General features: G+C 45.7%; 1 protein-coding gene across 1 annotated transcript in view; it reads right to left on the reverse strand.

The window, feature by feature from the left end:
* The window catches only part of SERPINI2 (serpin family I member 2), a gene marked incomplete at its 5' end in the record, with an annotated part of 46202 nt that overhangs the window by 4714 nt on the left and 26425 nt on the right, over nt 1-15063 (reverse strand). The window contains 2 exon segments of the mRNA XM_006018739.1: nt 10611-10682; nt 14302-14308. Coding sequence (XP_006018801.1) covers nt 10611-10682; nt 14302-14308 — 79 coding nt within the window.

Here is a 15063-nt window from a genome sequence, read left to right on the forward strand (position 1 = left end):
TTCCCTAGCAGTTCCCACTCTTCAAAGTAGCAGGGCACCTAAGTTCTCTGCGACATCCCCCCACAGGTGTCAGGCCTTTTCTTGTTGGCCATCCATCTGGAGTTACTCTCTCAAACTGATCTAACCTGAGATACTTCTTCTGCCTTTGTTCAAGGTAATTTACATCATCACCACAGAGCCTCACAAGAGAGCTGAGAGACTCCTTACCAGCTAAGAACTGCCTGCCCAGAGGAGTTTTCCATCTACTGACTCTGTAACGGGGACTCAGACAGGAGCCCTGTTACTTGGTCTAGCTCTGGGAGGAGTGACCCCTGAATGCCCCTTGTCAGGTGGAAAGGTTTTCACACCTGGGGGAAGATTAGTTAATTAGCCTGCGAAAACTGGAGATAAAACCAGCAGTGGGACATTTACTGATTGCCTTCGGGCACTGGAGGACAAGTGCGGGGGTAACTGAGACCCCAGGAGGATGGAAAGAATGGGAAAAGATTCTTACCTGTGATCCTGGAGAGCACCGTGAGCTGGAGACGCTGGAGAACAGGTCAGACACAAGACGGGCGACGGTCCAGGGGATTGGACCACATGTAGTGAGTGCAAGAAAGCACTGAGGCACCAGGAAGCGGCTCTGCCCTGAGCTGAACGAGAGTCTGTGCCTCTGGGACAATTCACAGGGAGACAGGAATCAGGACAAGTCTCTGGCACTGTCAGAGCAGCGTCTGCTAAGAAGATACCAGAACAAACAGAATGAGAGCAGCAGGGGGCTGCTCTAGGCACAAGCTGCAGGCGGTGAACAAAGGACGCAGAGAAACGTGCTCCACTAATGAAATAATTGGCAGTGGATGTAATTTAGTTACAAAGTATCTTTTCAAGCAACAAACCAGAATTTTCCCTTATCTGTAACTCTGAATGTCCCTGCCAATGAAGGAATTGGCAAGGTTCTTGTGATTGTATCTGTTATTGTGGAAAATAAACCCTTACTTGAGTGTTTAACACCTGGGTGGTATTTACCAATCCAAACATCAAAGCCCACTGATCTTCTTTTTTCCTATTCAATCCAAGTCGTGGCAGACGAGTACAAGAGGGGAAAAGAGTCTAAAATCACCCTACATGCTCACAGACTCCTCTGTGAAATCCTATGAAATGTGAACTTTCATTTCTACCCCGGACAACTTTTGCAATCTTTTCTCTGATGCCTGATGAAGGATGTTTGTGCCTGAAAGCTTGCAATTAAAGAAATTTCTTTGCATAAATCTCATTGGTCTAGTAAAAGATATTACCTGTACCATGAGCCCTGATTGCTTTTTTCTCTAGACCAATACGACTAAAACCTGGATATCTGATCTAACTCTGGGTCACTTTGAGTGCATCAACACATGGAATTAACGCAACTGTAAACTAATCCCAACACCACTGTCTACATGTGCACTTAACCACAGTAACTTACTGTGTTGCCAGATACCACTTGTATCTGACAGGACTATCCAGCAGCACAGTAAATCAGTCTACTGAGCCCTAACTGCTGCGTATGTGTAGATGATGATGCTTTACTGCACAGCAAATTAGTCTGCTGCACAGTTAAGTGCCTTGTTTAGACACGCCCTTTATGTTGCACATTGGAGGTTGTACAATTTTGTTTGGAAAACAGGTTACACTTGAAACCATTACTGCATTTCATGCTGTATAGGTCTACCCCCATCTTTCTGATCTGAAAGGTAAGGATTTTCATAGGCATGGTGTATAAGTCAGAGCTGGGCTTAGCGCTCGGCTGGCATGGCCCCATCCCTATCCCCTATGAGTGGTGCCAAGCCCAGTGCTGCTCACAGGGGATGGGGATGGGGACAGGACTAAGCTCGGTGCTTGGCTGGTGTGGCCCCATCCCCTGCGAGCGGTGCTGCTGGTGCTGCCCACAGGGGATGAGGCCATGCCAGCTGAGCACTGAGCCTGTTGCACAAACTGCTAGTTTCATGCCCCTGGAGGCTTGTCCAATTTACCTCAAGGAGAGAGTCACACACTCAGGCTGGGTCCAACTCGAGTTTATTGTTTGCGCAAACAGATCGAGAGTGGAGCTCAATGCTCAAAGCAAAGTCGACCCCTAGCCCCACCCAAAGTTTCATTTTTATAGCTAACATGAACAAGATTCCAGTGTAGCAATCTGTGTTTGGTTACAGTTTTCTGCAAAGTTTAGTACATGCGTAGTTTTAAAACAGAACTGTGGCAAAATTAATGCCTTTTAGTAACCTCGTATCTTGGTGTAACTCTAGGGCACTGAACAAGTATGGTTGCAAAATTTATGTGCAAAGCAAGCATTAATTAATTTTTGTGTTCCAACAGGAATCCTTGAGTTTTATCACAAAGCGAGCGTTTGTCCGGACTGTTTCTTATTATGACACTGCTTATCTACTGCAGGAAGAAAAAAAGAAACAGCTCACAGTACAGCTGTGAGGCCCTGTATAGTGAGAATAAGGGATCATGAGACATTTTTGCCACAATTCCAGCCCTGCCCCAATCCCCATCCCCATTCCTGTCAGTGGTGCTGGGCTTGTAGAGGATGGGGCTGGTGTGAGCTGCACTGTGGACCACCAACTGCAGCACCGCTCACAGGAAACGAGGCTTTGGCAGCCAAGCATCAAGCCCAGTCCCATGCCCTGCAACCAGCATCAGCAGACTCACAGGGTACAGGGCCAGGCTTGGCACTCAGCTGGCATGGCCCCATTGCCTGTGAGCCCAGCACCATTCACAAAGGACAGGGATGTGGATGAGGCTGGGCTAAGCTGGGCTTGGCATTTGGCTGGTGCAGCCTCATCTCCTGTGAGTGGCACCAGCAATACCACTCACAGGGAATGGGGCTATGCCAGCTGAGCACCAAGCCCAGGCCCGTCCCGTTTTTTGATGCAGCATGGTATATAAGTCAAGTTTAATTTTAAGACACAGAAATTGGGATTCAAAACTCAAATTATACACCCTGAAATATGGTAATTATATTCAGAACTCTTTTTGTAGCTCTTTGCTTTCACTATTAGAGAGACACTTGACTGGGATGGTTTAGTCTGGAATGATCCTGCTTTGAGCTGAGGGCTGAACTAGATGACCTCACAAAGTCCCTTCCAAGCCTACTTTCCTATGATCCTATGATTTATAGGAGATCTTGAAAGCTCTTTACCAGTACTGTTTGTGCTGGGAAAGATTTGCTGAGCTCAGTCATTTGACATGGGCCAGAGTTAAAACAAAGTTACTACACCGGTCACGCACAGGAAGATGGTATCTAATGAAAGTGGTTGTGGTTATGGTCCCCTCCTAACATCAGTCTTTATCACTTTAGTACCTGAGCACTTTCTCCAAGTGCATGAACTACATTGTGGAGTCTGCGCCCCGCTCTGCCTGGTCTATCGGGGTGTTGCCCCTCCCCTCAACTTGTCTGCCACGACTTGGATGTAAACATATACTTTAAGAGGAGTCTACAGTGGAGATCTTTATCCTGGGTGGGGCCTCCCGATAGACGGTGTTACTCACGGTCGTCTGATGCGGTGGTCCACGGGGCTCCGCCTCCCCTACACCCCGTCCACACACCAACCGCTGGGTGATGCATCCCAGATGTTTCCAGACCTCATATAATGGCCTCAGACCGGTTTCCCAGTTCCCGGTCGTTCTACCTCCCTTCTGGAAGCGATTTCTCTTTTCTCTTCTTTTATAGGAAATACTCCTCCGAGTTAGGGGGAGCTGGAGGGTGCTTCCCCTGATTCCAGCTCCCTCTTGGAGCCCCCGCTGTCTCCCCTCTCCTACCAACAGCAGGGCGCTCCCCTGCCTCCTGAGCGTCAGCCGCTCCAGGAGACTGAGAGAGTGCCTCGGCTTGCACTCTCTGTCTGCCTGCTGCTCTGCCTCCTGTAGAAGGCTTACAGCTCTTATCTAAGTTGCCTGCTTGGGACCCGCAGGCTGGGTCCTCTCCTCGCTGTGCCTGAGCTCGCAGCACGAACAGCCCGCTCGTACTCTCTCTCTGCGGCTTCTCCTGATTTCCTGTTCTGCCGGTGTTTTTAAACTTTCCCGCAGCTGCTACGGCTGCTGGGATAGGCTCAGCTGTTCCCCGTGCCGGGAACATGGCGGTTTGTGCGGCTGCAGCCGCGAATGTGGCTCCTGCTCCCGCTGCTCTTCAGCAGGTACGTACGCCCCTCTGGGGGCTTGCTCTTAGGGTCTGGGGTCTGCGGGTCCTCCTTTCTCTCCCTCGAGAGCCTGTGGGGGCACTTCGCTGCCACATACATTAATATCTGTTCATTCTCTCTCTCATCATCTAGTGCAGTGGTTTTCAACCATTTTTCATTTGTGGACCCCTAAAAAATTGACAGACCATAGGTTGAAAACCCATGATCTAGTCCCAGGAAAAATGCTCAGACATATCTGAGACAAAGGATGTAGCTGCATCCTAGCAAGGATGTTTCATCAAACGTGGATTCAGTCCTAAGAACAACCAAACTATTTTTCAGACTTTGGCCCATTTTTATCTGCCCATTGGAAGACCCAAGTCATATTTTGATTTCCAGTGTCTGTTCATTATGGCAGATTCCCTGTAGCTCATTTTAAAAAATAACAGTAATTTCTCCCTTTTTTATATCAACCATTAACATCTTCCATAAATGAGCTGTCATTCATCCTAAGCCCTAATTTAAAGGAGTATCTTAGTTTTGACATTTTAATTTCAGCAGAGATCGTAAAACAGTCAAGATTTTTATTAAACACTCATTGTTAAACATTATAACCAAAAACAGGAAGATTTTCTTGTTTCCCCACACTTATTTGCTGAATGACATAAGATGGGTCTGTAAAGACAAAATGATCCATAACTGCTGTCATGCAGCAAGAAAACAAAGGAGCCAAATCTAGATACTTTTTTCCTCTGCGTCACTGCCACACACTCCCTTCAGTTCATGGAGCTCCTGATTTAGATTAGTGCCAAAGAATTACATACTAAAAGTTTAAATACAAACCTGAATAGTTAAATTAAAGTAGTCCAAATGCTTGGAAGATTTGGGGAACTTGTGCACTTTTCTCCCTACATTATTTCTGTGTTTATTTGTTTTCATAATTATAAGGAACAGGAAGAAGGAAAAACAAGAAGGCTGGAAGGTGACTAAAGCTGAAATGCTAATGAAAGAAGATGTCCTAAGAGATGTCTGGAGGATCCTGGTGACTACAGGATTTATAGAGTCTGAGACTTTTTGAACTTAGGATATTCCAAAAAGAAAAGTGATTTAAGATGATGCAGCCAGGAGCAGTCCAGATTGCCTGATGAAGGACTACCAAGCTCTGGGGGGCAAGCTGAAGGAGATAGGGGCACAGGTGGTCTTCTCATTGGTCCTTCCAGTGAGTGCGTTTGGAAGACTCCATGAGACCTGAATCTGGAATGTCAACTTGCAGCTTCGGGAATGGTGTCTCGCAATGGGCTTCAGCTTTCTGGACCACGACCCACGACTTCAGAACAAGAGACACGCTCGGGTGGGATAGGCTTCGCCTCTCCCTCAAAGGTAAGCGTGTGCTCTCTTTCAGGTTGGCTGATCTCCTCCGGCGGGCTTTAAACTAGGCATGTCAGGAGAGGGGGAGGAAGAGGACCAAGGGAGCTACGGAGCACCGAACCAAGAGACACCCACAAGAACAGCCCAAGAGCACAAGAAATACCCAGATAAGAGACAGGGGCCCAGACAGTCCTGGGATTGGGTGGGGAGGTGCATACACCCTCAGGAGGCCTTAAATGCCTCTCCTCTATACTAATGCTTGTAGGATGGGGAACAAGCAGGAGGAACCTGCCCTCCTGCTAGCTAACACAAACCCAGACATAGTGGGGCTCACTGAAACTTGGTGGAATTCAACGCACGACTGGGCGGTGAACATCAAGGGCTATAGGCTGCATAGGCAGGATACAACAGGGAGGAAAGGTGGGGGTGTGGCGCTCTACGTCAAAGGGCAGTACACATCCTCAGCAAACAGCACTGGGTCAAAGGAGGGGCAGACTGAGGTGCTCTAGGTCAGAATACAAGGGGGTCAGGGGGAAAGGGGTCTAACGGTGGGGGTCTACTACAGGCCACCTAACCAGGGAAAAGAGCTGGACCAGGAATTCTCAGGTCAGCTCACGGAGGCAGTTAAATCAAGGGACGTGGTCATCATGGGTGACCTAAACTACCCAGACATCTGCTGGGAGAGCAGTCAGCCAAGTCTGAGTGCTCACGTAGGTTCCTAGCCAAGTTACAGGACCTCCATGTAACCCAGGAGGTGCACAGTCCCACCAGGGGAAATGCCTTGTTGGACCTGGTCCTGGCTACAGGCAATGACCTGGTGAGAAGACTGCAGGTGCTCAACCACCTGGGCGATAGCAATCATTGCCTACTGGAATTCACCATCCAGAGCAGGGTGTCAAAGGCCTGCAGCAAGGCAGTAGTCCTGGACTTCAGGAGGCTGGATTTCAATGAGGTAAGGAGAGTAGTCGGGGAGGCACTGAGGTCCCGGAGGGGAGGGGAGTTGGAGGTCCAAGAAGAGTGGTCATTCCTTAAGGACACAATCCTCTAGGCCCAAAGGGTGACAATCCCCACACAGATCAAAGGGGCAAGAGTGCTCAAAAGCCCCCATGGCTTACCAAGAGAATCCACGAATGTCTCAAAGCCAAAAAGGAGGCATACACCCAATGGAAGGGAGGGACCATCACCAAGAAGGATTATACCTCCTTGGCTCAAGATTGTAGGGGGGCTGTTAGGAAGGCTAAGGCAGAGATGGAACTGGGACTAGCAACCTGGATCAAAGATAACAAGAAGTCCTTTTTTAAATAAATAGTGGGTAAAAAGAAGGTATCAATTAATGTGGGGCCTCTGCAGGACATGGTTGGTAATCTGGTGGTAACACCAGATGACAAAGCTAATCTCTTTAACAGATTCTTTGCTTCCATTTTTATGAGCAGGGATCGGGGCATCCCCCCACTGGGATTCCGGATGGACCTAGGGGAGGCGCAGACAGGCCCAGGGTCAGTGAGGACCTAGTCAGGGAATTTCTGGAGGGACTAGACGTGTTTAAATCAGCAGGCCCTGATGATCTCCACCCCAGAGTACTTAGGGAATTGGCAGAGGACATTGCAGGACCCCGGCACAGCTTTACGAGCACTCATGGTGCTGTGGCGATGTGCCAGAGGACTGGAAAAGGGCCAATGTGGTCGCCATTTTTGAAACAGGGAGGAAAGAGGACCCAGGAAACTATAGGCCCATTAGTCTTAGCTTGGTTCTGGAGAAGCTCCTTGAGAAAATTATCCAGGACCACATCTGCAAGGGGCCCGCAGGGGAGATTATACTTAGGGGCAATCAACATGGGTTCATTAGAGGCAGCTCCTGTCAAACCAACCTGGTTGCCTTCTATGACCAGGTCACAAAAGCCTTGGATGCAGGTATTGCAGTGGATGTAGTCTTTTTGGACTTTAGGAAGGCCTTCGACACTGTCTCTCACCCCAATCTCATTAAAAAATTAGGCAACTGTGGTGTCGATGCCTACATAGTCAGATGGGTCACAAATTGGCTGGAGGGCCACACCCAGAGAGTGGTGGTGGATGAGTCATTTTTGACCTGGAGAGATGTGCGCAGTGGGGTTCCCCAGGGCTTGGTCCTAGGGCCTGCACTGTTCAATATCTTCATCGGCGATTTGGACAAGGGGGTGAAAAGCACCTTGTTCAAGTTCACAGATGACACTAAGATGTGGGGAAAAGTGAGCACGCTAGAAGAGAGGGACAGGCTACAACTAGATCTCTACAGGTTACAGAGAATGAGCGGATGAGAATGGATGGGCTTCAATACAGATAAGTGCAAGGTATTGCACCTGGGGAGGAAGAACCAGCAGCATACCTACATGCTGGGGAACTCCGTTTTCATCAGCACAGAGGCAGAAAAGGATCTTGCTGTCACTATTGATTCCAAAATGAACATGGGCCGCCAATGTGGGGATGCAGTCAGGAAGGCTAACCATACCTTGTCATGCATCCATAGATGCATCACGAGCAGGTCCAAGGAGGTGATCCTCCCCCTCTATGTGACATTGGTCAGGCCACAGTTGGAGTGCTGCATCCAGTTCTGGGTGCCGCACTTCAGGAGGGATGTGGATAGCATCGAGAGGGTCCAGAGGAGAGCTACTCGCATGATTAGGGGGCAGCAGGGCAGGCCCTATGAGAAGAGGCTACGGGATCTGAACCGGTTCAGCCTCCACAAGAGAATGCTGAGAGGGGATCTGGTGGTCACCTATAAACTTGACAAGGGGGACCAGCAGGCAATGGGAGAGTCCCTGTTCCCCTGAGCACTACCAGGGGTAACAAGGAACAACAGCTATAAGTTGACTGAGAGTAGATTCAGGCTAGATATCAGGAGCCACTACCTCACAGTCAGGGCGGCTAGGAGCTGGAACCAACTTTGGTTAAGGGAAGTGGTGCTCGCTCCTACCCTGGGGGTCTTCAAAAGGAAGCTAGACAGCCACCTAGTTGGGGTCATTTGACCCCAGCATCCTTTCCTGCCCATGGCAGGGGGTTGGACTTGATGATCTGCTTAGGTCCCTTCCAATGCTGCCAACTATGAAACTATGAAAATACTTTTTAAAAAAAGATTTAGCCATAAAACCTATATAAAAATATACATGGGTCTTTATTGTTCCCAATGCCTAAAGAACTGCATTAATCTCCAGGAGTCAAAATAAGGATGCCAAGCTCATTCTGTGAAAATGACTGAATTAAGTTATTTTGTTAAATGACCCTCTGGTCCAGACTTTCTAAGTTAAGGCAACATCCTGCTTTCACAGAGTAGATGTCCCAAAAGGTATACCACTAGGAGGTTTACAAATTGATGGTGGGTTGAATTAGGTAGTAACTAATATTTTAATTCATAAAAGTAACTGTGGTGTTCAGAACCACTCCTTCGGGGAGGTGGGGGGGAACTGAAGACCACCATTTGGACACCCTCTGCTCTTTGGTACGTTCTGGATGCAAAACTCATCAGCCTCTCTTCCCCTAGTTGTTACACCTTGGGGACAAAGGGAGCAGAATTCAGACAACAAGTTCAGGTATTAGGCAACAGTGAAAGAAAGAAAGAAAGAAAGTAGCAGTGTGCTTTTCTATAATTGATATGTATGGGGATAAAAACACCTTCTTTGTCCCATTCTATATTCATCACTATAAGTCTGCTAGTGTGACCAATAGTACAATATAGAGTGAAGTCATTAGAAACACAAGAGCTAAATACTCAAAGAAATGAGTGAGGCACTTTCTGCCTATTTTAGGCCAAATTTTCTTTGTTGCACTAGTGTAAAGTGAAATCAGTGATATTACTGATTAACTGAATTCTGTGATAAATATTATAGCAAATATGTATTGGTGTATCTTGGGACATGCTCTGACCCTCCTTGTAAAAAGATAACCCTGCCTCTGTTCACATTCATAACTTTTTCTTTGTTACCAGAAACATTAGGCCCCTGGAACACTTTTCCTTAATGTTGCAATGAGACCTGTTCCCAATACACCTCCTGTCATGTCATATGTACATGGCAGGACACATGATTTTGGAATCGGCAATTTGCCATTGCAGGAGGAGCCCAAGTTCATGATCCCAGGCTCTCCCTGCACTGGCAAGTAAAAAGCTAGGTGCCTAGTGAACTGGTGCAATTCCTGGGCTGGGACTGACAATCAACTGATTGTAGACCCCAGCCCTGGGACTTCGCTGGGGCTAGTTGGAGACTCCAGTGTAATCCTGGGACTGGAACTGACATTGGAGGTGTGATGCAGTCCCTGGGCTGGGACAGACAATCAGCTGGTCTAGTACACTGCCCTGGGACTGCTCCCAGAGCCTTGCCCTGCCATGCAACTGGCACCAGGCTTCATGGCAGGGACCCTGACACAGGTTCAATTTAAAGCAAGAAGGAAACCAGCTACAAAATGTATTCCACAAAACATAAGTAATCATTTTGTAGTTTATTTCATGTTTTATGGTGCCATTAATTGCCTGAACATGTGGTTGGGTTACTATTAAAGATATAATTAACTGGTTAAATATGTCAAAAATATAATGTCTGCCTTAGAATGATTGTTTTTCAGATGGGGAACAGGCCAGAGATCAGATAATGACATTTTGCAGAATTTTAAACTAGATCAATAATTTAAGCTCTGATGGCCTAGAGTTCCAGAAAAATACATTAAAATACAAAGTGAATACAAAGAATGGTCAAAATTTGACTAGAGTACATGAATATATATGAAATAAAAAGACAGCTTCAAATTGAAACCAGCCCCTTCCTTTCTAATAATCTTTAAGATTATTAAAATGAAACAAACTTTAAGAATATAATTTTTGTTGCGCATTTATTTTGCTACCTTCCTGCTTTTCATTTACTTTAGACAATAGCCATAAATTGTGCTGTTTAATTTCATTATTTGTAATCAGAAATTTCATATTTTCATGTATAGTACAACCAGCCATCATGTGTGGGTTGCAGTCAGTGCACAGAGATTTGCATTATTATTAGTTTCTGCATTTTTTCCTATTTCCAAAACCAATCCTTTGGGTCTAACAGGTATCCCTTTAAAAAGTCCCAACAGTACCTAAATTTAATAACCTTACCACTTAGGTTATGTTTCAGAACAAATAGGAAAGGATGGTGAGCCACAAACTGGTTTTGTGACATGTTCATGTCTGGTTTCGTGACATGCATGCCTACAGAAACCAAGCATTTCTATTAGAACTATTAGATAAACTCTTTATCTAGAGTCTAGATTCTAGACCAAAGCCTAAGCAGCTGAGGTAGGTGCTGACAGAGGTGTTTTGGGACTGTAGGAAGAAGGGTATCTTTCCTGCAAAATTGTTAAGACGCCCCTCTCTAGAGGCTACTTGAAGTCAGCAACTGAAAAAACTTGGTTCTCTACTGTACAGTAGGTTGAATGATTCACTCTTTTGGGTGCTTCTGCAAAGCTGGGCTCAATACTATACATCCTGTCATTTCCATAGAAGAACCATGACTTTTGTTATTATCAAAGGTCCTTCTTGGCCATGAAGAAAATTTTTATTACAGATCAGAACACTACCCTATCATGTCCAGAATCTAGTATATGATTCAGTAAAAGAAAGAGGTACACTTAAGTAAAATGTTTTTCCTCCATAGGTTAGGCATTGCTGTGAACTGCAGTTGTTGATTCCCAAAAGGACAATGTGTGTTAACTGCCTTTTTCCATTAGTCACAAATCATAAAGACAATTGAACAATTACAAGAAAAAAAATGTGTATAATATACAGCTGCTTAGCAATATGGTATTTTCTTTAGGGACTTAGCACAAACTATCAAGGATAATAACCTACTCAAGATATCTTTAGATTTTAACTTCTTCAACTCGAGAAATGGCATTTCATTTTAAAACTCATCTGAAGGGCATATTATAACTATATTCTGTTTTAACTATAGTTATTACCTGCCCTGCAGGCATTTGTCAAGCTGAAAGCTTAAAATAGCCCATTTAAGCAGTGATATATATTCTCAAAAGCAGTGGTTTACAAGTGAAAATGGCTTAGTTAAGAATTAAGATACAATACTGACAAACTCGATCATTAAAATAAAATCAAGTTATCTTCAGTTTCATATTAACATCTTTGCTAGATATAGTAAATCACTTTTTTGTTATTAAAAAAGATGTCATAAGTAGCTCAGAGACCATATAAAGTCATATCACTCCTAACCATTAAAGCAGAAATTGACATGAAGACAAAACGGATATTTCCTTGAGATCACAGAAATCATAAAAAATAGAGAAAGCAGAGGTCAGTTAGTCCACTTTCCTGCCCCATGGCAGGATAAACTAAATCTAAATCTAATTTAAATAATCCGTGACAGACATTTGCCTACCCTGGCGCATAATAGAAACAGTGTCAATAGGCAGGGTCCAGCAGCTTTAATTTTGCTCCACTTTCTATGTGGCAGAAAAGAAATCAAATCACCTCTTCCCTGCTCGTAACACCTGTAAGCACTGAAAAGAAAATGAATGTATTAGATATCCAGCCTTTTACCATTCAGTAACTAATATTCCTCACCTTGAGAGGGACAGTGATACACACAGAATGAGCCAGGTTCAGCATCCCTTTCTTAAAGCTATACTTGTCATAATATATGGCATTATAGAGGAAATAGTTGATGACTCTGAAGTGCTTAGATATTACAATCATGCCCTCATCGCTGTAACATCTGACTACATATCATTCAGTAACTCACTCAGAGCTTTCCTAAGGGGTGGTTGATGGAAGTCAATCGTCATGGTGCCCTGTGACCAGTGGGGTCCCTCAAGGCTCTGCCCTTGGATCTATTTTGTTCAACCTCTTCATTAATGATGTGGACATTGGAGTCAGAAGTGGACTGGCCAAGTTCGCCGACATCACCAAACTTTGGGGTAAAGCGTCCACACCTGAGGACAGGAGGGCAATCCAGGCTGACCTTGACAGGCTCAAGAAATGGGCAGATGAGAACCTCATGGCATTTAACACCGAAAAGGTTCTCCACCTTGGGAGGAAAAACCCACAGCATGCTTATAGGCTCAGCAGTGCTATGCTGGCTAGAACTACGCACAAAAAGGACTTGGGGATCATGACTGACCACAAGAGGAACATGAGCCTTCAGTGTGATGCTGCAGTTAGTAAAGCAGTCAAAACACTGGCTTGCATCCATAGATGCTTGTCAAGCAAATCCCAGGACATCATTCTCCCATTGTACTCGGCCTTGGTGAGGCCGCAGCTGGAGTACTGCATCCAGTTTTGGGCTCCACAATTCAAAAAGGATGTGAAGAAGCTTGAGAGGGGGCAGAGGAGAGCCATGTGCATGATCAGGGGTCAGGAAAACAGACCTTACGATGAGAGGCTGAGAGTCATGGGACTCTTCAGACTGGAAAAGCGCAGGCTCAGGGGTGATCTGGTGTCCACCTATAAGTTTATGAAGGGTGTTCACCAGGATCTGGGGGAACATTTGTTCAGTAGAGCACCCCATGGGATTACAAGGTCGAATGGTTATAAACTCCTGCAAGACTGTTTCAGGCTGGACATAAGAAAGAACTTCTTTACTGTCTGAGCCCCGGAGGTCTGGAATGGCCTGCCACTGGAGGTGGTTCAAGCACCTACTTTGAACGCCTTCAAGAGAAACTTGGATGTTTTTCTTCCTGGGATCCTATGACCCCAGCTGACTTCTTGCCCCTGGGGCAGGGGGCTGGACTCGATGATCTTCTGAGATCCCTTCCAGCACTAACGTCTATGAAATCTATTAAATCTATGTGGGTGACTGCCCAGGGTGCTGTGCTCCCCCCCCCCCTGACTGCCCAGGGTGCCATGGCTTCCATGCACCAAATACGCATACACATGTATGAGCAGATGAGGCCCCTACCCACCTGCCTCTGCGTCTGCCTGCAGCATCGCCATTGACTTGTAAGGAGAGGGAGCCCAAAATACAAGTTTGCCCTGGGCACCATTTTTCCTAAGGCTGGCTCTGAACTCATCAAAATATTTCCGGTTCCAACAACCATCCTTCAAACTACAGACAAACAGAGAAGTAGATGTAAAAACTGAGAAGGATATTTAGGCCCCAAAAAGTGCTTGGCAACATCATAAGCAAAGGAAAAGCAAACTGGAATGAAAAAAAGGAAAATGTAATATATTTGGGGTGGGAACAACATTGACTTTAAACAGGTTCTAAGTATCAGATACTATATATAATGTTGTCTAATCTGCAAATTAAGTCCTCAACATAGAACTCACTTTAAATAGCATGACTGGTAGCTATGAAATGTTGCTTAAGGACTCATAGCAAATCCACTGCTTTTAGTACATGAAGTGATACACACTAGGCCCAATTCTCCTGTCTTATACTACTGAGAATCAGGAATTAAATTAATCAGTTACAAAGCCACTACACATGATACAGAGTTTATGACCTAACTAGTTTTTTTTTGTATTTTATTGCATATGTTAATAAAATAAAATCACATCTAAAGTAAATCTGAAATCCCTAAAAAAAAGAATTAGTTTTATGAGCAATTTTTTTTTCTAAAATGTAAATGACAATTACAAATTATTCCTGGTGAGGAAGCTAAATATGGAAACATGGGCCCTGAAGTGGCTTCATAGCAGTAGCACTTGGAAGGATGTACCATTGCTAAACACATACTATTAGACGGGACAGAAACAGTAAATGAGGAGCAGCAAATGCTACACACTTTAGAAGAGTGGATATATCCAGGAGCTCAAAAGCTGACCTTTGACATGTATGCCCAGAAGGAAGGGAGACACATGGGCTAGAGACAGATATTCAAAAAGCCTAAACCTGAATTGCTTCAATCTTTGCAGGTTAGTCTAACCTGGCTAGACTGAACCACTTTGTAACCTCACAGACATGGCTGGAGGGTCGCACCCAGAGAGTCGTGGTGGATGGGTCAGCTTCGACCTGCAAGGGTGTGGGCAGTGGGGTCCCACAGGGCTCGGTCCTTGGACTGATACTCTTTAATGTCTTCATAAGCTACTTGGACGAGGGAGTGAAATGTACTCTGTCCAAGTTTGCAGATGACACAAAGCTATGGGGAGATGTGGACATGCCGGAGGGCAGGGAACAGCTGCAAGCAGATCTGGACAGGTTGGACAAGTGGGCAGAAAACAACAGAATGCAGTTCAACAAGGAGAAATGCAAAGTGCTGCACCTAGGGAGGAAAAATGTCCAGCACACCTACAGCCTAGGGAATGACCTGCTGGGTGGCACGGAAGTGGAAAGGGATCTTGGAGTCCTAGTGGACTCCAAGATGAACATGAGTCGGCAGTGTGACGAAGCCATCAGAAAAGCCAATGGCACTTTATCGTGCATCAGCAGATGCATGACGAATAGGTCCAAGGAGATGATACTTCCCCTCTATCGGGTGCTGGTCAGACCGCAGTTGGAGTACTGCGTGCAATTCTGGGCGCCGCAATTCAAGAGGGATGCGGATAACCTGGAGAGGGTCCAGAGAAGGGCCACTCGTATGGTTAAGGGCCTGCAGACCAAGCCCTACGATGAGAGACT

This window comes from Alligator sinensis, unplaced genomic scaffold (assembly GCF_000455745.1).
Source record: "Alligator sinensis unplaced genomic scaffold, ASM45574v1 scaffold787_1, whole genome shotgun sequence".
Lineage (NCBI taxonomy): Eukaryota > Metazoa > Chordata > Crocodylia > Alligatoridae > Alligator > Alligator sinensis.